The 26628-nt window shown below is 40.9% G+C and overlaps 1 protein-coding gene across 1 annotated transcript in view; it reads right to left on the reverse strand.

Moving 5' to 3' along the window:
* Window positions 1-26628, reverse strand: part of CDH11 (cadherin 11) — a 98765-nt gene that overhangs the window by 19458 nt on the left and 52679 nt on the right. Inside the window, exons 2-5 of the mRNA XM_075189001.1 lie at window positions 17010-17388; window positions 5901-6195; window positions 3665-3784; window positions 112-279 (exon numbers count right to left, since the gene is read on the reverse strand). Of these exons, the coding sequence (XP_075045102.1) occupies window positions 112-279; window positions 3665-3784; window positions 5901-6195; window positions 17010-17237 (811 nt within the window). The 5' untranslated portion in view covers window positions 17238-17388. The remainder of the gene's footprint in view (window positions 1-111; window positions 280-3664; window positions 3785-5900; window positions 6196-17009; window positions 17389-26628) is intronic.

The following is a 26628-nucleotide window of genomic DNA, read 5'->3' on the forward strand; positions in this document are numbered from 1 at the left end:
AATGGCTGCCGTTGGGCTTGCACAACGCTGCCGGCGGCCATATTGTGGATGGCAATGTGGCTGTCAATGATGCATATATCAATTACGCTATATCTAAAAAGAACCACTCACTTTGGGGGAACTTTGGTGGGTTGTCATTGACGTCTGTCAGAGTTATTGTCACTTTGGTTGTCCCTGAGAGTCCTCCCATGTGCCCTCCCATGTCTTTCGCTTGGATCACAACGTGGTATTGCTCCTTGGCTTCCCTGTCCATGTTTGGAAGAGCCGTTCTAATGATTCCTGGGTTAATGATATAAACATTAATTAAGATGGTTATTATCATTTCGGTGAACACACTTTGCAAGACCTCTTCTGTCTTGACCACAACATTGACTGACAACCATTGTTTTGTATGTCACATGTCACATGACTAGATTCACGTGAAATAAACAATCATTGTCGCTTGTAGATTATTATTTGATAAATGGAACAACTAATTTATAAACACTTTTTCTAACCTTAAAACATCTTCTTTTGACAACTCAATTTCAATATAATTCACTGAACTGAACCATTGGATTAAGTTTTTGTTTCTTGCTTAGATCGCTCAGAGCAAATACTGTACACAAAATCATTTTAAAAATACGTATTTGTATATTTTCAACAGGCTTATTCTGCAAAACTACATTGTTTTCTTAATCAGAAATCATTCTGGACAAAACAAAATTGCCCAAATAAAAATCAGATTTTTAATTTGGGACCTGTACATAACAGAGTAACATAATAATAAGTGAATTTGAAAACCGTATGTTGACCGCCACTATTATTTGGTTCTTAGATCACCATGGTAACCAGGGATAAGAATACACACAAGACTAATCCACCAACACAGTGAATTACAGTACTTTTGTTCAATAGCTACAAAAGCTGGGCTTTATTGCAATTAGTATATAATGTAAAAATAATAGAATGGCTTAGATAAGACTGGTTGTTTATGTTAGTTTACAGAGAAGAACGAGTGCCAAATAGTTCTGAAATGGATCTTTATTTTTGTAAACCTTACTTTCCACTAGAGCAGAGTAAGAAATATTTCAAAGTTAATCTCTGCGTATTTAGGTAGTGTCAGACGAGCACTTGTCCTGCTTCCTGATTCACAAGCCCACATGCCTAATTTTTACAGCGTTTTGTCACAGCTGGAAAAGGGCAGAGCTTTCAGCACACACAGCTTTTAATGAGGGCTTAACGCCCTGTGTGACGAGGTCTGCTAAAATATCATGTAGTTCTCCATTGTGATGTGATCCTGCTCCCATTGCGACATGGCCACACCTCTGCTCCTGATCTGGATACTCACATTTTGGGAGGTAGGATGATGTGTATCTAGTGTAGAGTGGGGAAGTGTAGTGAGGTGAAGTTTTTGGGGCCAAACGTTACGTGTCTGTAGATTATGTGAATCCAGCCTAGCAACGCCCTATCCTAAGGCATAGTTGCCAACATTATGTAGCTGGCATCCGGGAGATCCTAGGGAGGGGGTGTGGTGGGAAGACGGGAGGGGGCAGTTCTTGTCATTTTGGCCCCGCCACCGTGACAAAATCGTAATTTTGACAGCCGCGACGGGAAGGATGCCGGAGACTTGTCTGTTCTCCCAAGAATCTGGGAAACCTACCCAGAATTTGGGAGTTTCCCAGACATTCCAGGAGACCTACCCGGAATTCGGGAGTTTCCCAGACATTCCAGGAGACCTACCTGGAATTCAGCAGTTTCCCAGACATTCCAGGAGACCTACCCGGAATTCGGATGTTTCCCAGACATTCCAGGAGACCTACCCAGAATTCAGGAGTTTCCCAGACATTCCAGGAGACCTACCTGGAATTCGGATGTTTCCCAGACATCCCAGGAGACCTACCCAGAATTCGGAAGTTTCCCAGACATTCCAGGAGACCTACCCAGAATTCTGGAGTTTCCCAGACATTTCAGGAGACCTACCCAGAATTCTAGAGTTTCCCAGACATTCCAGGAGACCTACCCGGAATTCGGGAGTTTCCCAGACATTCCAGGAGACCTACCTGGAATTCAGGAGTTTCCCAGACATTCCAGGAGACCTACCCGGAATTCGGATGTTTCCCAGACATTCCAGGAGACCTACCTGGAATTCGGATGTTCCCCAGACATTCCAGGAGACCTACCCAGAATTCTGGAGTTTCCCAGACATTCCAGGGGACCTACCCGGAATTCTGGAGTTTCCCAGACATTCCAGGAGACCTACCCGGAATTCGGGAGTTTCCCAGACATTCCAGGAGACCTACCTGGAATTCAGGAGTTTCCCAGACATTCCAGGAGACCTACCGGGAATTCGGATGTTTCCCAGACATTCCAGCTGACCTACCCGGAATTCGAATGTTTCCCAGACATTCCAGGAGACCTACCCGGAATTCGGATGTTTCCCAGACATTCCAGGAGACCTACCTGGAATTTGGAAGTTTCCCAGACATTCCAGGAGACCTACCCAGAATTCTGGAGTTTCCCAGACATTCCAGGAGACCTACCCAGAATTCTAGAGTTTCCCAGACATTCCAGGAGACCTACCCAGAATTCTAGAGTTTCCCAGTCATTCCAGGAGACCTACCCGGAGTGGGCAAGTATATGCAAAGCTGATACCAACAGCACCTAATCACTTTTCTTAATACAGTTTAACCCCACCCAGCCACCTTTGTGTTTTAATTTGTGCTCCTTTCCCATTCTAAACTCAGCTTGATTAGTGCAATTTGTCTTCCTCCGGTTCGGGGGCTGTGTAAATCAGTGCCAAGGAGAATGCACAATGAAGATATGTGCAATAGGGGAGGGCTGCGCAATGGGTTCGATCATCAATGTGGGTTCTGTGTTAATTTGCAGGATATGGTTGTCTGTATCATAAGGTAGGACTGTGCAAGGAGGGGGAGGGGTTTGTGGAAAGTAGCTGGCCGTAAGACCTGAGTTATTTAGTAGAGTCAGTATGAGGATGAGGTACTGGCACAATCGCACATAGAGGCACAGAGGGGATATGATCTGAGGAGGTGGGGAGCCCCAAAAGTGCCTCCCTGCCTAGAGCTCCAATTGGTTACATCCGTTCATTAATGCTTTAATTGCACCTATGCAATAAAACCTGTTGACTATCACACATTTCTACAACATGCATTGAACAGTATTTAAGGGTTATTTAACCTGAAAAATGTTATAATGGAATAAAAGGTTTTCCTAAACAAGGCTGTCAATGTAAATATTGGTAACTTGGAGAAGCTCATGGTGTAAGCGAGTTCAATCATTCCCCTGGTACTTGTTTATTGATCATCCATCTTACTGTTATGTGTAATATATTATTGTTATTATACCTAATTATTGTGGAAGCCCCCCGCCCCCCCCCCCCCCCCTCACACACACATATTTAAAAAAAGTGAAGGTGTTGCCTACAGCAACCAATCAGATTCTAGCTATCATTTATCGAACACATTCTAGAAAATGGTAGCTACAATCTGATTGGTTGCTCTGGACAATACCTCCACTTTTTCTTATTAGAATGTTTGCTAAATCTTCCCCTAAGAATCTGCAAATGCTTCCGGTTTGGTACTTAATTATTTTAACTGTAGTAAAATGACTGCAGCATGGAAGTGATTCACATAGTCTATTAATATAGATATAAGTGTTTCTTTACCTGTTTGTGCTTCCACTGAGAAATATGGTTGTCCTTCAAGAATGCTGTAGACGAGACGGGCACTGTTACCATATGTGGGGTCATCTGCATCTGACGCTGTGACCTGAATCACTGACGTACCTATAAGGTATATAGAAAGCATCTCATTATCCTTAACAACGATTCCTTTAACAGTATGAAGCAGTTTAATTAGTGTTGATAGGCTTTTCAGAACTATATATATATATATATATATATATATATATATATATATATATATATATATATATATTTATATATCATCCTCTTTAGTAACTAATTACAGTTATACACCTTCCCTAAGCACTTGGCACCCGTGAGCTTAAACATGCCTGATAGTGATTAAGACCATTGTCTCTCTTGGAAAAATCAATGCAAGTGCTGGCAATTGTATTACAATGTAAGCTGTAATTAGTTCAAAATGTAGCTGAGCGTTTAAGATCATAAAGTAATACTAGTAATTATGTAACAGGAGCCCAAAACCCATAAACATCTATTTTCTGTACTCAGTTCATGTTATGGTTACACGTCTCTCTTTTTTAGGTGGTTTGTAAAAGATTGCTGCAAATGGCCGCTGTTGGTCTGAACTCCACAAAACACGCTCTTCTTAAATGGGTTATATGACTACTTTTTACAGTTCTGTGGGAAAATGGTTAAATGCAATTATAGTCCAAATACTTCAGGACTGTCATACATAAATCCGTGATGTAGTTTCTGAAGTCAAAGGGCTAGATTTACTAAGCTGCGGGTTTGAAAAAGTGGAGATGTTGCCTATAGCAACCAATCAGATTCTAGCTTTCATTTATTTAGTACCTTCTACAAAATGATAGCTAGAATCTGATTGGTTGCTATAGGCAACATCCCCACTTTTTCAAACACGCAGCTTAGTAAATCTAGCCCAACGTGTTGTGTGTTTTGTTTTTTTTTAAAGATTTTGGTGCAGATTTATCAAACATTCTAAAAAGGAAAAGTGGAAGTGTTGCCCATAGCAACCAGATTCTAGCTATAAATTATTTAGTACATTCTAAAAAATGATAGCTAGAATCTGATTGGTTGCTATGGGCAACAATTCCACTTTCCCTTTTTAGAATGTTTGATAAATCCACCCCTTTAAATAAAAGCAACGAAGACAAACGAAAACATAGATTTCATATTCGAAGAATGCGATTAAAATACCCCTAAACCCCTAACTTCCCATTGACATTTTGTTTAAACGCCAGGCTTGTGTTTCAGTGTGCTGGTCATACCACTGAAAAATCCATGAAGATCGTTTCTGTTACCTATGAGACTGCAAGCCAACCATTCAACTTCAGCTTTTGTGCATTGTTCCCCCTTTCATTTTCTATTCAAGATAAATAACCTTTATTATATTATTTATTAATGCAAAGGCTGTGATGTCAAAATTGGGTCGTGCTAGTATATTTTTTTTCCTAAGTAGAAAGTTTTAAGGATATTTTTCAGGTACATTCACCTCTATTCATACTCCATCCCGTCCACTGCGATCGACCAATGATCGTCGCCTCTCTTCCCCTCTGATTACCTGTTCTCACGCACGTATCCAAGACTTTTCGAGCGTCGGCCATCTTTATTGGAACAAGCTCCCCCGCTCCATCAGAACATCCCCTAATCTGTCCAGTTTCAAACGGACATTAAAAACCCATCTTTTCTTAAAAGCCTTCCAGTCACCTGCTTAACCACCCACCTGTCGGCTACCTCTCCCTCTCTTCCTTTCTCCCCCCCTCCTCAACTCTGTCTCCGTTTCACCCTTGTGTCTCTGTCTGTCTACCCCTCCCTTTAGATTGTACGCTCCTTTGAGCAGGGCCATCTCTCCTCCTGTTTCCACCACTTTTAACTTCGCTCTCCAGCTACTCAGCCCATCTACTCTTGGACCTTCTGCCCTCCGACTCCTCTCGCTTCTCTCTGTTCCTCTCAGTGGTTCTTAACCTGCCATCCGAGCCCACCATTTTGGGCTCAGGTTACCAGCCTGTCCTGACTACCCCTCACCCTCTCTTTCTAGCTGTGCTTTGAGCTCCCAGGGTTATAGTGCTTACTGTTACTTGTACTGTGCTGTTTCACCTTGTACTTTACTATTGTTTGTCCGTGTACGGCGCTACGGACACTTTGTGGCGCCCTATAAATAAAAATTAATAATAATAATACATTTTCTTACAAATAGACTATTTATCCACTAGTGTAGTGATTTTGGAAATAGACCTACCCACACTGGACATCTCTGGCACATTCGCATGATAGTTCTCATTCAAGAATTCTGGCGGATTATCGTTTATATCCTGGACTTTCACGATAAATTCCGAAGGTGGCTCTAGTGGTTTATTTGTTTCCCGGTCGACCGCCTGTGCCGTTAGCGTGTACTGGGCTCTCTCTTCCCGGTCCAAGGTCTTGGTTGCGTGAATGTTTCCTGATTTGTCATCGATTACAAAAATGGTCCCAGCACCTTCCCCTGAGAGTATGTACTTAATCTTCCCGTCACCGGAGTCGACGTCTGAGTGAAGCTATAACAAGACACAAACATATGAATAAAACGGGTCATGAGGGGGAATCCGGTGAACGTTATAATCAGCACATTATTATTACATATCAATCAAACAATTTACATATATCTGCAGCAGATCATTACTACATAAATATTCGAATGCAAGCAGCTTTTAGGATTATTTCATTACATGGTGTAAGTTGCAAACACGTCATGTAACCCACAGTTGCCTAATCTCCCGGAATGTCCGGGAGACGCCTGAATTTTTGGGTCACTTCATTACTTAAATGATGGGGGCGGGGTTTAGGATGTTATTCACACCTTATGCCCGCCCCTTACTGTAATAGTTTAAGAATTGTGATGTAAGTTTAGCAACTGGAGCCAAATGAAGCAATTTGCAGAGCCCCCCCACACGCCCACCTCATCTCCTGGAGGCCAACTTGCCAATTATCATGTAACCCATTCCAGACATTATGTATCATCATCATCACCATTTATTTATATAGCGCCACTGATTCCGCAGCGCTGTACAGAAAACTCACTCACATCAGTCCCTGCCCCATTGGGGTTTACAGTCTAAATTCCCTAATATACACAGAAACAGACAAACAGAGAGACTAGGGTCATTTTTTTGATAGCAGCCAATTAACATAAAAGTATGTTTTTTGGAGTGTGGGAGGAAACCGGAGCACCCGGAGGAAACTCACACAAACACGGTGAGAACATACAAACTCTACACAGATAAGGCCATGGTCGGGAATTGAACTCATGACCCCAGTGCTGTGAGGCAGAAGTGCTAATTCACATCAGTCCGATTCCCCATTTGAGCTTCCTTACCAGACACACACACACACTAGGTTCCTTCTTGTCAAAAATCAATTCCCTTATAAGTATGTTATTGGACTGCCTGCAGATAGTGCCCTGGTCGGAATTGAATTCATGACCCATTGCATTGACTCAGATACGATAGCCACTGTGCCTTCATGTTGCAGAGTGGTTAGCATTTCTGCCTCAAAACATTCATTTAGAAGCATAAAGTTGTACCAAGCCTAAAAAAACGTAATATCTCAACAACGCCCTACAATTCTCATCAGCATCTAACCAATAGTCACTCCCTGATGTCAGGAAGAAAGCTACAGCGGAGTAAAGCGCTATGGATACAAAGCCTGTATTCTGTGCCACCATATGGGATGAATGTCAGATTGAAACTAAATGGGGTTCAGTAACTTTTAATGGCTTCTTTTCTGTTCCATCAATGATTATTTGTCTGTCCCTTTACATGCCATGAACTGAAGTCATTTTGATTGGAAAAAAAAGATTTATCTTACAGCTATGAAGGGATGGTTCATTCATTCATTTAATTCACTAGATGTTTGTACTGTTGGAATATGTTGGCAGAATATTATGTAGATAGAATATAATTACACTGGTATTTGTATATTTCGGTTACGTTTCGGGAATATGAAAAACCGTCCTCATGGACTGTTCATTAGATGCTTTTTGATGGCAGCGGGGGTTTGTTGCCAGCCTGTACAGTTAAACCTCTGTTTTTACACCTATTCTGTGATGGTTTGATGATTGGGGTGTTCCTGAAACATTGACCATGTATCACCTTTATTTCATAATAAACCTTTAGCACTTGGAATCGTGGTATTGACGTCAACTCTACTTCATACTTGTCTACTCTCCCGGAATTCCTGGGAAGTCCTCTCAGACTCCCAGAAGAATATGCAAAGCTCCCACATTTGCCGAAATTCACGGCAATGAATGGAGGGGGTGGGGCTTAATCACGTCATTAAGCCCCACCCCCTCCGTTCAATTTTTACAGTGGGGATGGAGCTATGGTGACGCGATAATGTCACCAAGTTGGCATGTATGCTCTACTTCTGCCAGGAGGAATGTCACACTGTAACATACTTGTCCACTCTCCCAGAATCTCCGGAAGGCTCCTGAAATTCGGAAGCAGGCAATCCATCGCATCACCACAGCTCTGCCCCTAATATAAAATGCAGAAATTCACTGCACTGAATTGCAGAGGGTGGGGCCTAATGGTGCAATCAGCTCATTAGCCCCGTCCCAATATTCACCTACCTGTAATAACATAGCAGGTATTTAAAATAAGTAAGTGTTACAAGCTATAACAAACAAATCTGAAAATAAAGCAGAAAGGAGCTGAGGGCCACAGGTGAAGGTACGAAGGACCACATGTGGCCCTTGGCCATCACTGCTGTAGAGTGTGAAACTGGCCAATCACAGGGTGATTTATTTTCTGTTTTGTTTCCAAATACCGCCTAATGTTATCTTAGCTGCTGTCCATCCAGCCTACATAAGGCCTCTATTGGTTCTAATGACTCCCTTCTCTAACCCCAAACTTTCTTGATTTACACGGGACAGTCACGATTCTGGACGACTGTCCCACCGTTCTAGGACGTTTGTCCTAACTGCTGATAATGTCGGGAGGAATGTCACAGGTTCTTGCAGCTGTGTTAGGTTATTTTTGGGAGGAAATGAAGGGGGGGTGGGGGTGCCTCAGAGGCTTTAAATAAACTGTACTTTAAAAGCTCCAGTTTAAATATCTTTTTCAGGGGCATTTAAACCCAGGCATGACAGCACATGGTGCCAACTGGACAAAGCTCAGTCGTTACTAGCTTATATTATATAGTTAGAATATCATCTTATTGTGGGTTAAATACCCATAGCAACCAATGAACACTTAGCTTTATTTGATCCAGTGCTAGTTAGGCAATGAAAGCAAGAGTCTAATTGGTTGATGTAAACTACTGTAGAATTGCACTTTTGTACTTTGTAAGTGAATATATCTCATAAGCAGGAGGAATAGTTTTCATGGTGATAACTTGGAACTGCACCTGGAATTCAGGGACATTTGGCGAATATGAACATGGTCAGTTCCTGCATAACTAGGGGACAAAACTGCAAAACTGGATTAACTAAATTACACCACCAATAAATCCTTGCCACTTTTGATGCAGGAAAGAAATGGTGGTAATGGTATTTACGATACTGTAAACACCGACAGTGATTGTATGTAAGTCATATTTGCCAACTCCCTGAAATAGGAGTGATCTCCCTCACTCCCTGAAGAGTCTGGCATTCTCCCTGATGCTGAGCCAGTACAAGAGGTGGTTGGCTTCGCCATCTGTGGCATGATGACACTGTTCAGAAATTGTGTCCTATGTCCATGTAATGATGCCTATGGAGGAGGCCATTTTCATGGAGACCAAGATTTAATGAAAGACTGACAGGTAAGACAACATGACTTCAGTAATGGAGACAGAAATATAAAAGACACTTCAGTCTCTAGAGATTCATTAGCTGCTTTTCTATAACAAATAGTTGCCTACTCTCCAGGAATGACCGGGAGACTCCCATAGGGCGGGGGAGAGCAGGGCAACCTCCCGGTTCTCGCCCCTGAAATAGATAAGTGACGGGGGGCAGGGCTTAATGACACAATATTGCGTCATCGTAGCCCAAAAGTTTAGGGGCGGGGTCAAAATGATGCGATTCATCAAGCCCTGCCCCTGCACGCACACCTCTCCCGGGATTTCCCTGAAGCCAACAAGGAAAAGTTGGCAAGTATGATGTAAGTACTACCTTTACGTTACTGGCTAGGGTTAGGCAGCGGGGTAGGGTTAGGGTTAGGCTGCGAGTTAGGATTAGGAATACAATTAACATTATCCTTCATGAAATGGGTCCGTGCGTTGCCGCTTTAAAAAAAAAATCCAACTCGCGGTTGCAAGTGAGGTCATTTGGAAGTGCCGCCCTCTCCTCACATCAGATCTGTGTCTGTTTAGAGGTAAGTAGGTATTTTTTACATGTCGCTGTATTCAGTACCGTAATAAATAATCATGTAGCTGTGAACACTGTCGGTGTTTACAGCATCGTAAATTCATACTACACCCGAAACCGTAAAAAACTCGGATTGATCCACTAAAAATCTGAACTTTTCCTGGGTTGCGATTAACAGGAATTCAACTATCGCCCATCCAAAGTTTTGATAGAGCCTCCCCTTAAAAACAGTACAACATGAGACCGAGAAAAATTATGTTTCAACAAGCCCATTTTACTGCATGCAAGATATTTTTGCTTATAAAAGCCATTTATATCGCATATAAACATTTACTGGCCGGAAATCATTTTGCTGATGAACATTTTACTGATCTCCAGCTGAGAATAAGCAACAAAACAATGAAAACTCAGATGTAAAGCGGTTTGGAACGGCTGAACATTGTATAAACAGTGCAATCTATTTATACTGACACGGTGGAGGATTGTGCAAGGCGTTGTATTGCAAATACATGTATTATTTATACAAGCACAAAAATCAACACGTGCACATTACGGGGTAGAGTTATCAAACATTCTAAAGTGGAAAAGTTGAAGTGTTGCCAATAGCAACCAATCAGGTAGCTATAATCTGATTGGTTACTATGGTAAAACCTCTACTTTTTCTTGTTAGAAGGTTGGATAAATCTACCCCTTTGTTTTCAATTGCTCTGTCCTGTATTAACGTCTTTGAAAAACTTCACTCGCTAATGCTGCTATTAAACATAAATATATATTTTGAAGTGCTCTAGAAGTTTCAATATATATTGACGATTCTAGCGTTAGTTTTCAAAACTAAACTTTGTCATGTAATGTTATAAATGTCTGTTTGCAGATTAGGGGCATAATTTATCAAAGGCTTAAAAGTCCCTTTGCCAGCAAAACAGGGCATTTAATCTGCATTGGAGCTTGTTTTAGCTCCTCCTTATATACTGATAAGGTGACCACCATGTTTTCGCTGGCGATGATCCAATTTCTGATGTTTTCCACTATCCCTATAGAGTTCAATAAGAGAGGAGATAACATATTAATTATCAACTGTCAAAATCCTAGGGGTATATTTACTAAAGTGCGGGTTTGAAAAAGTGGAGATGTTGCCTATAGCAACCAATCAGGTACTAGCTGTCATTTTGCAGAATGTACTAAATAAATAACAGCTACAATCTGATTGGTTGCTATAGGCAACATCTCCACTTTTTCAAACCCGCACTTTAGTAAATCTAGCCCCTAGTCTTTTTGCCTCTATACACTCCATGTTTTTCTCCAAAAATTAGCAACAGCTAAGCATAACATTTTTGGAATAAAGCACTTTTTTAATGCTGTACTTTTCCCCTTATTTTCCTTTCTGTTGAAAAAAACAAACAAACAGAAAGTTTATTAATTTAAGTTAATGAAAAAAATACGACATGTATATAATGTTGTTTATATGTTTCTGTGTATAATTTTTATTGTTTGTTTTTATAAAACACTATTTTAACTTTGTTTTTCCTATTAAAACTATTTTATAAATAACAGTTATGGAGAAGGTAGGGCAATACAAACAACTTGTTGAGCTACCAGATATCATCATCATCATTTATTTATATAACGCCACCCATTCCGCAGCGCTGTACAGAGAATATTTGTCATTCAAATGAATCACTGCCACATTGGAACTTACAGTCTAAATTCCCTAACATCCACACATACACATTAAGCTTAATATTGTCTGCTGCCAATTAACCTACTATTATGTTTTTAGAGTGTGGGAGGAAACTGGAGCACCCGGAGGAAACTCAAGCAAACACGGGGAGAACATACAAACTCCACACAGATAAGGCTCTAGTCAGGAGTTGATCTCATGACACCAGCAGTAATGCTAATCACTGTACCCACACCCTCTGAGACAATGTAAAATGCTTTGAGTCCCATTGGAAGAAACACTATATAAATAATTATTCATTATTATTCAAATATTTTCAAGGTCAACACAAAAAATGTGCAACATTATCATACACAGGGTCATCCACTGCTACTAGAGTCAAGACATTCTTTTCAAAGTCAATCCTACCTACCATTGGGGCAACGTTTGCCATAATTCATAATTAATTTAAACCATAATGAAGCTTAACCAAGCAGAGAGGGCTTAAGTGGTAGAAGGGTGATGAGCACACTTTTCACAAAGAGCCTCTTCAGATCTTCCCATCTCACTGCAAACCTAGATGCACTACTAGCTTTTGAGAGTAGACGTGTAGCTGGAAACGCGTTGGGTATACCATCTAGACACACCCGGTACAGAACTAAGCAATCCTGCACTGTGCAGCCCTTAATGAGTTTTTAATGCTACAGATATTTTGAGAAACATGTCTAGCTAAAAAGCAGGGGCAAAACAGGATTTGTAGAGGGGGGTTTCCACACCACGCCGCCAGTGGGCGTGATCAGCATGCATGAGGGCATGGCTATAATTTTAGACAGTGCTTGGCTTCTCTCCAACTCTTCCTATCCCCATAATATACATGGGCAATGCTACGTGCACTACTGTTAGGTGCACGCAGCTCTCCCTTTTTAAGCAGAGCTGTGTGAAGCGGGAGCAGGGTCCAACTACCTCAATTATACAGTGCCCCAGGCTTGGAGGGGGGTTTCCAGGCACTAGGAACCCCCCGCCCCCTCGGTTTGCCTATGAATAGCTACGAAGATTGTCTATGTCATCCTCTCTACTTCCATTTAGTAGACTTAAAATAAACATTTTATTAATTCCGGTAAATGACTGCCAAATGTGTGAAAAGCATTCACATGAATTTTTGGCATGTTTCAGCAGATGCCAGCAAATTAGACTAAAACAGTTAAGTGGGTAGACTCCCTTACCGGTGGAAAGCAGTTTAATTGACATACATTTAGCTGTCTGGCTGTCAACGGTATTCTCTGAAACGAATAAAATTGAATACTAAGCTAATCAGGAGTCAGACCACTGTTAATTAAGGCAGGTGAAAGAGATCCTAAATAGAGGGCAGATTTCTAGCGTGGTTAAATGTAGTTTATCAGGAAAGTTATGGACTAAATATTGCTTGAAAAGCACTAACAAGATGTAGGGTCCATCGTGAGCAGCTCATAGGTTCTGTAACCCATGATCATTGCTCTCAGCGACGATAACGCTAACGGCAGTATGGGTGAGAGGTATGATATATCATATGTATAGTAATGTACCATAGATATTATAATCCTTTAACTATTCCCCGAGCCAAACAAAGGTCGTCTCATAAATGGTTGACTATCCACTTGACCAAAATATCATTATAGATACATTTCTGCTAGATGAATGTAGATGAATATCATAGGGAAACCGAGGGGGGGGGGGGTTTCCAAGTGCCTGTAAACCCCCTCCGGGACCAGCCACTTTGCAGCTTGTGTGCAGATCGTTTCTGTCTGCACTGTTCACAGCCATCTCTCCCTAACAAGTATTGAAAGCAGCAAGAACAGGTAGGAGAGAGCAGGACAGTCTGTCAACTGTTCTGACACACTCAGTCAGGACTTTGTCCTGATTGTAGGGACAGTTGGGAGGTATGTCCCGCTTCACACGGCTCTACTCAAAAAGGGAGAGCTGTGTGTCCCTAACAGTAGTGCACGCAGCATTGCCCATGTAAATGATGGGGATAGGAAGAGTCGGAGAGCAGCCAAGCACTGTCTAAAATTATAGCCACGCCCCAAAGCATTCTGGCCACACCCACTGGCGGCGTGGCATGGAAACCCCTCTCAACAAATCCTGCATTTGCCTCTGAATATAGATGAATATTTCTGTAGCTGTAATGTCCCCACCTCTGATCTAGAAAACCACATTCATTGTTATCCAGATGAGGAAGGCTAGCAAACAATATGCTATATTTACTGTCAAATCATCTTACAAGTGATAAATATTAATCACGATGTAACTTTATAAAGAATATTATCAAGTAAAACTGAATTGTCTCAAATATAAGGAGAAAAAAGAAGTAAATTTAGAGCCAATAAAAATTACTCACAACATAGATTTAAAACGAACATAGACATGAATGAAAAAGGCCCTTGACCTAGTCATCATTTGGACATTGGGAATGAAGATTCGCTTTAAGATAACATCATGATTGTTTTCATCTATAGGTGGCACTTGTCCATTATCAACGATAGAACAATAAAATTTCAAGTCAACATTTTTCTGTCTATTTCAACGATTTGGAATTATAATGCAGACGTCATTTATAAAAGCACAAAATTGTTGGCGAACGCCACAGAAACAGCGTTGGTCTTTGTCACTCAATTTGCGCATGTGTTTAGAGTTGGGCGAAATGAGGGCGTTCCTGGGTGAGGACAGAGTAGATGCGTCTGTGGACTACTTCTGGGTAGCAGCGTGAAATGAGCCACAGTCAACCTCACCGCTATCCAAATATGACAAGCAACATGATATAAGTGGAATGGATCCTTATCAGTGAAAAGTTCTAAAAGGGTTATTCATGGGTCTGATTGAATGTAGAGGCCCAATACGACGATTAATAATGTGAAAATTTCTTTCCAGTAGAGGTCGATAGAAGCACAAGACCACCATACATGAGCAGAGCTGTGAGTGGTATTATATTCATTAAAATTCGAGGAAGAGCAAATGGGGGAAAAAAAGATCAGAACTGCATTTTTGTTTCAAGAGATAAATTGAAAAGTTCAGATATATTAATTGTGCACAACAAACACAGAGGAAGGAGCCATTTTGAAGAGGCAGTCTGTTCATTTAGTATGAATCAGTGACATCACAAAGAGAATTTGTCTCAGTGATTTCTATACCTCCCGTCTCTACTGATTTTGACACGACTGACCTCAAAGGGGGTGGGACTTGTGTGAAAATGGGTGGGGTTTCACACAAAAGTGGGTGTTTTGGGAGGTTCTGGGTGGGGTTTGTGTAGATTGCAGTTGATTGTTGGGAATTACGGTGGCGAGTGGCTTTAACAAACATTTGTAAATGTGTGCAACTAAGACTTTTGCATTTTTATCTACAGTAGAAATGGCAGATCTGTTGCTGGCTATACCAGTGTGCTGGGGGATCTCTCTGTGTGTTTGTTCCTTTCAGGATACTCCCAACCTTTCAAGCACCTGCTATAGCCTATAAATTGATTGAGCAGCCTCCAATTCTATATTTGTCTGAGAGGCATGTTGGTGTCAGTAGCTGAGAGGGGGTACTGGCGCTGAATTGCTGTTTGGAGGCTTCTGGGGTACCTCTTTGGTAAGTTAGCTCTCAATTTAAAAACACATATGTATGGCCCAAATATATGGGACTCTCACTGTTTAGAGTTAGGATCACCCTATTAGCAAAAGTGCCTTGGAGTGGTGGGTGGCTTTAACATACATTTGCAAATGTGTGCAACTAAGACTTTTGCTTTTTTATCTACAGTAGAAATGGCAGGTCTTTTGCTGGCTACAGCAGTGTGCTGGGGGTAAATTATGTGTGTTTGTTCCTTTCAGGAGAACCCCACCCTTTCAAGCACCTGCTATAGCCTTTAAATTGATTGAGCGGCTTCCACTTCTGTAGTTACGGTGATGTCACTGGTTCCTAGTGAATCGACAGGCTGCATTCACATGACTATTGGTTTAGGGAACAACATGGATGCCCCCACTTCATGTAAACAAGGGTGTAGTGTAAGCCTACTTGCCTACTCTTCCGGAATGACAGGATTGTGCATCATTAAGCCCCACCCCTACAATGAAATTTTTGGTTATTTCAATGTCACCACATCCTGTCACTTGACCTCTCCTCCCGGATCTTTGAAAACTGGACAAGTATGACTTTAAGATACGTGGTAAACAATCACTTGTTGTTGCTTTACATCTACGTCCATAGACATGTACTCCCATCTCGTAAGACCTTTGGATCCAAGTCAAACACAAGCTCACTGTACTAAGCCACAATTACTACAACGCACAAAACACACAATTATAACCAGAGGGGGCGCAATTATATAGGGGCCAGAAAAACATGACTGGTGGTGTTCTCCACAACGGAAAGAGAAAAGAGAATTCAAAAAAGGACTATACCTCCAATATGCAGAAACATACTACTTAATATAATTTTGATTTGCTCTATCATGACCTCCAACACTTTTCCACACTGCTGCTCAGCACCACTGAAATTATTAGGGATGTATTGGAAATCCATACATACAACAGAGAGGAAAGAAAGGATATCCATTTGAATAAAACTCTAAATTGAATATATGAAAGATGAGTATCGGCACAACACATGGACAAAGCAATATCAACTAAACATGTTTGCAAATCATCATGATAATTATTGTTATATTATTTATTGGTAATGACCATGATCAGTGTCTACAGCTGCTATCAGGCTGACGCTCGATACGGTGAAAGCAAAATAACATCATTAACCCTGCATGCAATAACACAGATTCTATTTGGCAGAACAGTGACACCTAGAGGTCTAAAGGTAATAATACACTACAATAAAAAAGGCTGTAGATGAGCTCATCATTTTTAACTATTTCTTTCAGACAATTATCCAAATGAGTTTGAGTATATTTACAAACATATATGCCATTAGTCTTCATTTTGTTATGGTCATAGTACAATGCCAAGTTGCTTTACATTATTGCCAAAGTAATCTGTTGGAAAAAGAACTTTAGCTTTTCATACAAAATGTATTGCTGTGACTTCACATACAGCTGTTTGCCTAAGCATCCCAAATGGCTATCACATAACCCAGAACATATTTATGAAAACTGGTGAACGGGAAAAAGGTACTGTAATCCAGCCCCATAAAGGAGTTTTCTGGTACTGTAAGCAAACATCTGATTGGCGATTATGGGTTACAACTCTTTTGTGCATCATTTTCATAAACTCCCCCATATGGACTCCATAACATGACATCACCCAGCCATTGTCATAGGACAAATGCCAAGCCCCCACACTCCCAGAATCCTTTGCTAATGTGTCAGTAGCAACCTGAAATACCTTAATAAATAAATGCCAAGTTCTTACCCGTCCAACGAGCACAGGATCTGGTCCAGTATATTCCTCTATTACGAAAAATTGATTCCATACCCATCCCCTCTTAGACCTATGTAAGACTTGTCCTTCCTTGCCCTTTTCATGGTGTCCGTGATATGATTGCCGCAGTTTACTGCTTCTTCTGGCTGTTGTGATGTGACTACAGTATGCAATGCCCAGGCATAGAAGAATCCCACGCAAACATAAGTCCTTCTTCATTTTTGGTAACGTTAATTCAACAGTCCTTGATCCCAAATCCAAGAACAAAAGCAAAACAGCAGGCTAATAACAATTCCAACACGTAAATGCTGTCCCGTAGATTATACCCATAACGCACTTCTCTTTTCTTTCCGATTATTCTTCGTTGACCCTGAATGAAAGACAAAAGACATGTCAATATTTTTTTAGGAGTTCAGAGGAACATTGGTTCGCAATGGAAAACTGAAGGCACATTATACGTTTTACTGCTTGACTTGAACCTGACCAAGTAATTTAAAGCTTTCTGACTCGTAATATATTAAAAAGAACAATCAATATCATTGGCGTGTTTGTTACCAGTAATATCAATAAGGTAAGGAATAATGTCCAAGGGATGGTAAGAAAGCAGGAGAGTCCCGATTTTAGAGCTCTGTCCTGCTGGCCTGACCAAGGACATGTTTGTTGGGGGAAGGAAGGTATCAAATGGGCAGTCCAATGGGGGCCCCCATCATGACATGCATATTCACACCCCCATCATTACAGGACCATGCGCCCACAGTCCCGCTGCCGGGGACAGATATGTTGATAGTATGTAGAAATAGTGTCATCATGCATCTCCCCCTACTGTGAGATGGTAATGAAACACAGCATTGTGAAGAGCGATGGTGGTAGCATGAATCACTTTGGGGTTTCCTCGAGGGCATAGGCAAACCCGAGGGGGGTTTCCTAGTGCCTGTAAACCCCCCTCCAAGCCTGGGGCACTGTATAATTGAGGCGGCTGGACCCTGCCCATGCTTCACACGGCTCTGCTTGAAAAGGGAGTTGCGTGCACCTAACAGTAGTGTACGCAGCATTGCCCATGTATACTATGGGGATAGGAAGAGCTGGAGAGCAGCCAAGCACTGTCTAAAATTATAGCCACGCCCCCATGCATGCTGGTCACGCCCACTGGCGGCGTGGTGTGGAAACCCCCCCTCTACAAATCCTACTGTCGACACTGGACAGTCATAAAGAGGAATGGAAGGGTAATTACAGAATTTAAATTCTGCCTATACAAAGCAGTTAGCTTAAATCTATTTGGAGTTCATTTTGAATACCTCAGTGTTATTTATTTTAGATGACCAGTTCAAAAAGTAGAATTACACTGTGCGCATAGGCAAGACGTATTTTTCTTAGAGGATAACTCAGAATCAGCAGTGGAAGTGAGGCTGACAACTAGTGCAAGTCCGTCTGCTCATTTTCAGAATTCTACAGGCAAAACAGCCTGGAGAACAGACTGAGGGGAAGGGGTTAGGGAGATCACTACATACAGGGAATACTATCTTCCAGGCCAGCAAGGGGCAAACTTGGAGATACAGTTTGGGGGCCACATGGTGCAACGCTGTAACCTTCGAAAGGCCCTCATATTACCTTTAATCTTATTAATAAAATAAAACAGTTAATCAAAGCAAGAGACACCTATCTGTAATAACACACCAGCAGGCAATTTAACTAAATCTTACAAATCTGACAATAAAGTAGTGAAGGGTTGGGGGCCATATTCGGCCGTAGGGCTGTCTGCTGCCCATCACTATTCTAGGCAGATTTGTTTACTTTCGTTGCCCTGAAAAACAACAGACTTACTGCATTGATACCGTCATTTCCACTAAACAGAACTTAGCTTAATTGCTGCTGAATCCAATAATCATGTACAAGCTTCCACGGAAGAAAGGGGCTGGCTGAGATGGGGAGCGGGCTGGCCCCCATCTGCATTTTTTTTTTTCTTTAAAATGTTCCTAATAGGCTGTTGAGCCGAGTCTCACCCTAAAATTAACTAGAGATGATCAGGCTCGGTTTCTCGAGAACTGAATGTACCCGAACTACGCAGATCTGAGTACCGACTGAGCGTGTTTTTTCGGATTTGAAAACGAGGCAAAATGTCATTGTGATGTCCTCGGATCTCGCGATTTTTGGATTCCTTTTTAAGCTCCAACATAACAGTGGGTGGGAGATTTGGCAAACCCCCATTTTTCTTTTCTGCCACTGCTGTGTGCCAATGTGTCCTAGGAACTGTCCTGTGTTTGTGTCATTGCTCTGTCGCTTACCATCCAGCCAGGTCGCTGCAGTATTTGTCCGAAAGTGTATGAAAATAATATTGTGATCTGTGAGGTGATCATAATTGACTGCAAATGACTTGCAATCAGTGTTATTGAGGTTTATAACAATGTAGGAACAAAAAAAGAGCAAAATTATGCGATTTTAGCATATTTTAGGATTTTTTTAAAAAAATCCAAAACCAAAACCAGAACACATGAGGGCGGTTTTGCCAAAACCAAAACCAAAACACATGAGGGCGGTTTTGCCAAAACCAAAATCAAAACACGAAGCTAATGCAGATCCAAAACCAAAACTAGTACACAGGGGGTCAGTGAGCATCTCTAAAATTAACCAGTCCTTCCCTGCTGGATGATATATTGGACTGAAACTGGAGTTCCCCTTTAACCCATGGAGAAGGGAAAAAAATATTTTGGCAAGAGCTATCCTTTCAATGTGGTTTTGCAGGCTCTTCTTGGTTTGAATCAATATCATGAACTTATTATATAATTAGACACTTCTCCTATCTGCATATATTTCCCCTCATTTGTTTGTACATCAAATAAGCTTCATTGACAACACAATAAATGGAAGCAGCTCTATAAACAAGGCAGGTACATTTTATGCAGACGCTAATGGGCTGAGTGTTAAGGCTCAGACATGTCGGGTGTCACTAAGAGGGTCAGCCTAATGCATGGATCCCACTTCCTTTTTGTTGGCGTTAATGCAATGAACAAACAAGCATGACAAGAGCCGTATTATGCATAAAATACTCAGGGAAAGAGAACTGTATAGATAACTCTCTCATGTGTAACAAGGATACGTGAGTTTCAAGCTCATAACAGAGTACGTCTATGTACACAGTGAACGTCCATCGTCCCTTCAATTCTACCTAGAATAATAATACTTACCAACAACAAGAAATTACATTTATTGCTTCCAGTTTCAAAGCAGATACCAGTCTAAGTAGTGTGAAAGATGACACATAAAAATGCATTCAGTGGGTAACAGTAACAGAGCAGTATCATATTGCTGAATAAAATGACATTAAATAATTTGGTGCTTGCCTTAGGGAAACTGCGCTGCCTATGGCGTGAAAATGTGGGCGGTGTAGATATTGGGTTGTACGTGCCCACCTGCCACCTTTATTAATAGATTGCGTTTTCTTTTAAGCTTTTTTTTTCTGTGATTTTGGGCCACGCATTTATATCAGACAGAGGTGCTTGTGACAGGATGGACCGCCTATGCCACCCTGTCTGTTGTGGCTTGAAGGTACTAGTGTGATCAGGTCAGATGAAAATCAGAAGAACAAGTTTCAAATACAAGCTAGTGCCTTTTATACATTTCAGACACGGCTATTTTTAGCATCAGGATGTATCCTATTTACACAAACACAGATTTACATGCATTTCAAGGTTAACAAAATTGACGCTTATCTATGAAATTCACTCTGGACAAAAAGCCACACAGTAACGGCCCCCTGCTGGGCCTTTGGCCAGAGCAGACATGACACTTCATCACACAACTTCCTTAGCACTTACTGCTATCAAGCTCACCATGCCTAATTGGAGGTTTCCACTAGCAACCTTATAAATCCCACACAATGACACTTCCATACTAAACACATCCCAATACACAAAAGACCTCCATCCACAAAGGCCTATTGTATTAGATATATACATCAAAAATAAGGCATATCTTTTAGTAAGGTCAAAACAGGAAAAACCCGTTTCTAGCCTGGTCTCAGAAATAACGATTTCCTATCTCAGAATATATACAATATAAAAAATAAGTGCATATGAAATTATATAAATAAGCACCCTGCGCTATTTCCTTTAAATAAATTAATACCATAAGTTATTTATAGGTGATCCAGTCAGTTTATTTCCGTTACAATGGCATACCACGCACCTCTGCTGAGCTCTACAGCTGTACCGTGAAAGCAGGTTTGCGTCGTATCCAAGGGTAACGAAAACAAGCAGTTCTACCGGATGATATAGATCAGTGATCGGAAATATGACCTAAAAAGACAATTTCACTAATTGAAAGTTATCTTTAAACATTATTTATGCACCCTTATATCTGATTGATGGAGCCCCTTGGGCACAGGGTGGGGGAGGGGGTCGGCAAATTTTAGCCCGGGGGCAAGACTCGATTTAGGAGCCTATTAGTAACATTTTAAAGGAAAAAAATGTAGGTAGCCCAGTGATCCAGGCCAAGGTAGCCCACTATAGAGAGGTACTGAGGGGCTGGGTATATAACATTGTTTTCGGATTTATTTAATTTTTCTTTTACTATATAGCACATTTGCTAAAAACGTTGGTTAATTTCTCAATTGCTTGAAGAATTATTATACGGTTTCTTTTAACAACCGCAACAATTCTTGTAAAAATTTATATTTCTGATCAATATCTAAACAGTGAGACATATATGTTTCGAGTCGAATGGGTATTCACATTTTCTGGGTTAAAACGTGTTTCTTATATAAAACGGACAATAGAAATCATTCACTGAGATAAATATTATTCGCATTTCGAATATACACAATCCGATTCCCCACGGCCATTCCACAGCTGCTAACTCCAACCTGATAGATTTAGCTATTGGGGTCAAGTTCCAAAAAGCTAGCTTGATAAATTGCTGGAGACAGCAAGTTCCCTTTGGGAATTTTGGGGACTGTGGTATTCCGTGTTATTTTACCGAAACCCGGAGACATCTCTGATCTCTCCTGCGTTAGTCTTTTCTTAAATAGCCACGATATGTAAATTTGCCAAAACCATGTGCTTTTTGCATGGTTTTAGGCTCGATAAATGGACCCCTGTGTATTTCATTCAACCTTTGCTGCAAAATATATGGAACCCTTCCTGGTGTGTAATAATTTTCGATGACAGAGAATGATGTAGCAATTTTATGCAAATTGGTGCAAAGAATAAAATGCAGTGTAGTTACAGCAACCAATCATATTTTGCCATTTACTAGCGCTGTTCAGAAGACGACAGCAAACGTATGTGTTATGCTACGGGTATATGTTATAATTGTCTCTCTATGTAACCTCACCTATAAGTGAGTTAGTGCCATCTCTAGCATGGCTTAAGGCTTCAGTGACATGCGGCTCTCCTACAGACGGTGCAAGGCATGCTGGGAATCATCGCTCCACAGAGTCTGAGAAGCCAAGCATTGGTCTCTTCTGCCTTATAGTGAGAATAAAAGTCAGATTTGCCCTCACCAGGTTTTCGGGGAACTCTGCAAGAATTCTACAACAGGGACTTTGTTAAATAACTCCACAATACACTTTAAATGCTCATTAAAATCATCATACTTTGTAGACGCATATTACAAGACCAGTACCCTTGAAATGCACATTAAATTCACCATATTAAACAAAGTCACTGAAGAGAACAGCACCCTCTAAATGCACATAAAATCACCATATTTAGCAAAGACGCCTTTGAAATAGCAGCTTAACAAAATGACTGTGGAATGCATCCACCATTTACAATGCTGATTTAATTGTCTATGTGTGACTAACACTAGTTTAAAGCTTGTGTTTCTTTTTCAGAATAATTTGAAGCAAGAAACTGTTTCATATACGTCCAATACAGAAACACAAGATGACAAATAAAGCTACTTCCAATTACTTCTGCTACTGAATAATTTATCTTTCACTAAAACATATCTCAAAACTCACTCAAAGCTTAAATGCACAGTAACCCAAATCAACCAAACAGACGTGTGCTTTAATCTTGTAGTATACAGATGAAAGCTAATTGCTGATTGGTAGTTATGAATGAGATAGATTTGTAATAGGATGCTATTGGTCTGTGCTGTCATTTCTCCCCGCCCACTACCGAGCTCGGATTGGGCTATAAATGGGTGAATGGAACACAATCCCTATTTGCTCTAACCATGCACACCACCATCGGTCCCTATGAAAGGCCATACTTGCCAACTCCCCCTGAATGTCAGGGAGACCCCCTGAAATAGGGGTGATCTCCCTCACTCCCTGAAGAGTCTGGCATTCTCCCTGATGCTGAGCCAGTACAAGACGTGGTTGGCTTCGCCATCTGTGGCATGATGACACAGTTCAGAAATTGTGTCCTATGTCCATGTATTGATGCCTATGGAGGTGGCCATTTTCATGGAGACCAAGATTTAATCAAAGACTGGCAGGTAAGACAACATGACTTCAGTAATGGAGACAGAAATGTAAAAGACACTTCAGTCTCTAGAGATTCATTAGCTTTTCTTTAACGTATAGTTGCCTACTCTTACTATTCGTCAAGCCTTGCCCTCGCACGCCCACCTCCCCCGGGATCTCCCTGAAGCCAACGAGGAAAAGTTGGCAAGTATTCGGAAGGCCCGTGTACCTTGTACCTGCTCTCTTCCTTCTAGGTGCCTCTGGATAACACCATATCTTGTTCAGTTAAGTGTTGAATGTTTTTCAGAACCCCCACATTTTCTATGCTAAATACCTTCCAAAATTCAAGGATATTTTTAATCAAAACCTGATCACCCCCCCCACCCACCAATCCACATACAGTGATCCTCCAAGCACACCTCAACAAAAACACACCCACAATTCAAAGATGCTGACTATTGTCAGCTAAGCCAGTGATGCCATTGGCTCCCAGGAAATTCATAGTCTGCCTTCATTGTGTGGGGTTAGAGGTGCACTTTAATTCATGCAATTCATTCATTGAATGGCTAAGGATAAACGCTTTTAAGTGGGGTTAGCAATAAAAATAAAATAAAATAAGATGTATATCTGTAAATTGGATTTTATCCTGTAAAGGACTGCAAATTTAAACATGAGGTGGTATAAATTATTATATATTTAATTATTGCCTAGTAGTTGCAGGCTCTTGTTTTCATTGGTTTGCTGTGAGATTTCATCCTCTCTTTAGTTCCTAGGCTGCATTTCTCCTCAGCGGTAGCCTGTTAATTAGGAGATGTTGTCTACAGAATGACGGGAAAAAAAAAAAGAAGACATTTTGGATGGGAAACTTAAATTAAAAGCACACTTTAATGTACTTGTTGGTCACAATGGAAACAGCTTCTTTCAACGATGGTTAAGAAGCTGACACACTGAAACGTAGAATAAATGAATCAGAAAATGGAATGCGTGAGGTGGTGAGAGGACAATAAAAGGAGTCGGTATAATGAGAAGAGGCTTATACTGCTATTTGGCCTGAACTGACTGTGCAAGGCCTGGCCAACCTGTAACTCTCCAGGTGTTATGAAACTACAAGCCCCAGCATGCTTTGCCAGTAAATAGCCAAAGCTTGTAGCTGGCAGAGTATACTGGGACTTGCAGGTTTACAACACATAGAGAGCGACAGGTTGACCTGGCTTCACCATTTCTTTTCACTTCGGTATTCACACGTCTCAGACAAAGGGGCCGGTGGATTTAGGCTTCACCTGCATAGGTTACGCCTGTGGTTTGTTAATCAAAAGCATAATAGGGTGGGTTAAGGATGTGCTCTGGGCTGACCTGGAATTTAACTCAATGTCAATAAATGACAACAGTACTGATTTTCCCAGGTCAATACTAGGTTTTCAGCATCCAAATGGGCCTAATCTTGAACGTCCAGAGACTAACAAATTTCAGGGAATTGTAGAGGACTCCCTAAAGAGGAGGGTACCATTCCAGATCCCGCCCACTTCCCTTGGGAGGTGGGGCTTTATGAAACGATTCTCTGCCATTTGTGTCATCGTGGTTCTACCCCCCCCCCCTGCTCTACAATGATGCCAATAGTGGTATTGCTGGAAAAAATATCGGCAAGTACGCTCTAGCCTATATATGTGTTTATTTGAGACTGATGAGCCTCCCTCTAAAATGAAAACAAGCCTCACAATTTGAGATTTATTTCACTAAGGTAATTGAGGATTTTTACGGATCAAAAAAAGGAATCTTACTAATGTTCTGACTTTTAGCACCCCTGCTATATATAACGGATAAATGTGCCCTTTACAATACCAGAAAACAAATGATTCTGGGAAACAAATGGAGGGCCGGTAGCCTGTCAATCAGGCAATTTGTAATCGTTTTGCACACACATAATGAAAGGCATCTGAGCAGTGCTTAAAATCCATAACAATGACCCCAAAACATCTTTCTGTAGAGCAATTCTTCTTCCAGAGGAGCATCCTGGCACGTCTCCAGAAGAAGATTGTCAGACTACATTGTGATGTAGAGAGTGATGGAAATTGCGGAAGATTTTTTCATTTGCTATTTTCGGTATTGGCTTTTTGAGATATTTCACTCTGGGGATTTGCATAAAAGCACACCTGTGCTCGGTATTTCTTTATACAGATCAATCAATTTAGCTCATCTTAATTCTAGTCTGTTCCTCATGGTACACCAACAGGGAAAGGTTATTATCTTTCTGAGTGCAGTACAGGCAATAGAATAAATGTAAGGCAAGCGGAATGCTAAATTCTAATTTTCTGCTGCTTCAGAACCTCTTCTAAAACAGAATGGCAGCTAATTGCCACTTTAAAGTGCAGTACTACTCATTTTGAAAAATACATTGAATGAAACATGTAGAGGGAGGGAGAAGGAGAGAGAGAGAGAAGGAGAGAGAGAGAAGGAGAGAGAAGAGAGAGAGAAAGAAAGAGAGAGAGAGAACGAGAGAGAGAGAGAACGAGAGAGAGAGAGAGATCGAGAGAGAACGAGAGATCGAGAGAGAACGAGAGAGAGAGAGAGAACGAGAGAGAGAGAACGAGAAGGAGAGAAGGAGAGAACGAGAGAGAGAGAACAAGAGAGAGAGAACAAGAGAGAAAGAAAGAGAGAGAAAGAAAGAGAGAGAAAGAGAGAGAGAGAGCAAGAGAGAGAGAACGAGAGAGAGAGAACGACAGAGAACAAGAGAGAGAGAGAACAAGAGAGAAAGAGAGAGAGAAAGAGAGAGAGAGAGAGCAACAAAACCTAAGTTGCTGTTTAGTAAACAAAATCTATTTTGTGCCACAAAATGTAATTGTTTCAGTACAAAACTGGATTTCTCGTATCAAATTGTATTATATTCTGCAATTAATAACTAAGTATAGATAAAATGAAGGCTTCCCATTACCATTCTATTGTTTCATTAAATAAATATAACCCTTACAGCAATTCATTGTTCAACTATTCTTTGTAATATCTATAAAGATCTCCATTGCTAGCATAGTGTTTGTACCCACAGAAGTGCAACAATTTATTGCAAGAGACCAAAGAAAATTTATGCTATGGAAAACCAACTGATCCAAAAAAAAATAGAAAGAGCAAGCAATTGGAAGTGCATTCATTCCTAAAGCTTAATATTTCAATAAATGCAACTCTTCAAAATATGTCACAAAGTTTATT

Source organism: Mixophyes fleayi, chromosome 10, assembly GCF_038048845.1.
Source record: "Mixophyes fleayi isolate aMixFle1 chromosome 10, aMixFle1.hap1, whole genome shotgun sequence".
NCBI lineage: Eukaryota > Metazoa > Chordata > Amphibia > Anura > Limnodynastidae > Mixophyes > Mixophyes fleayi.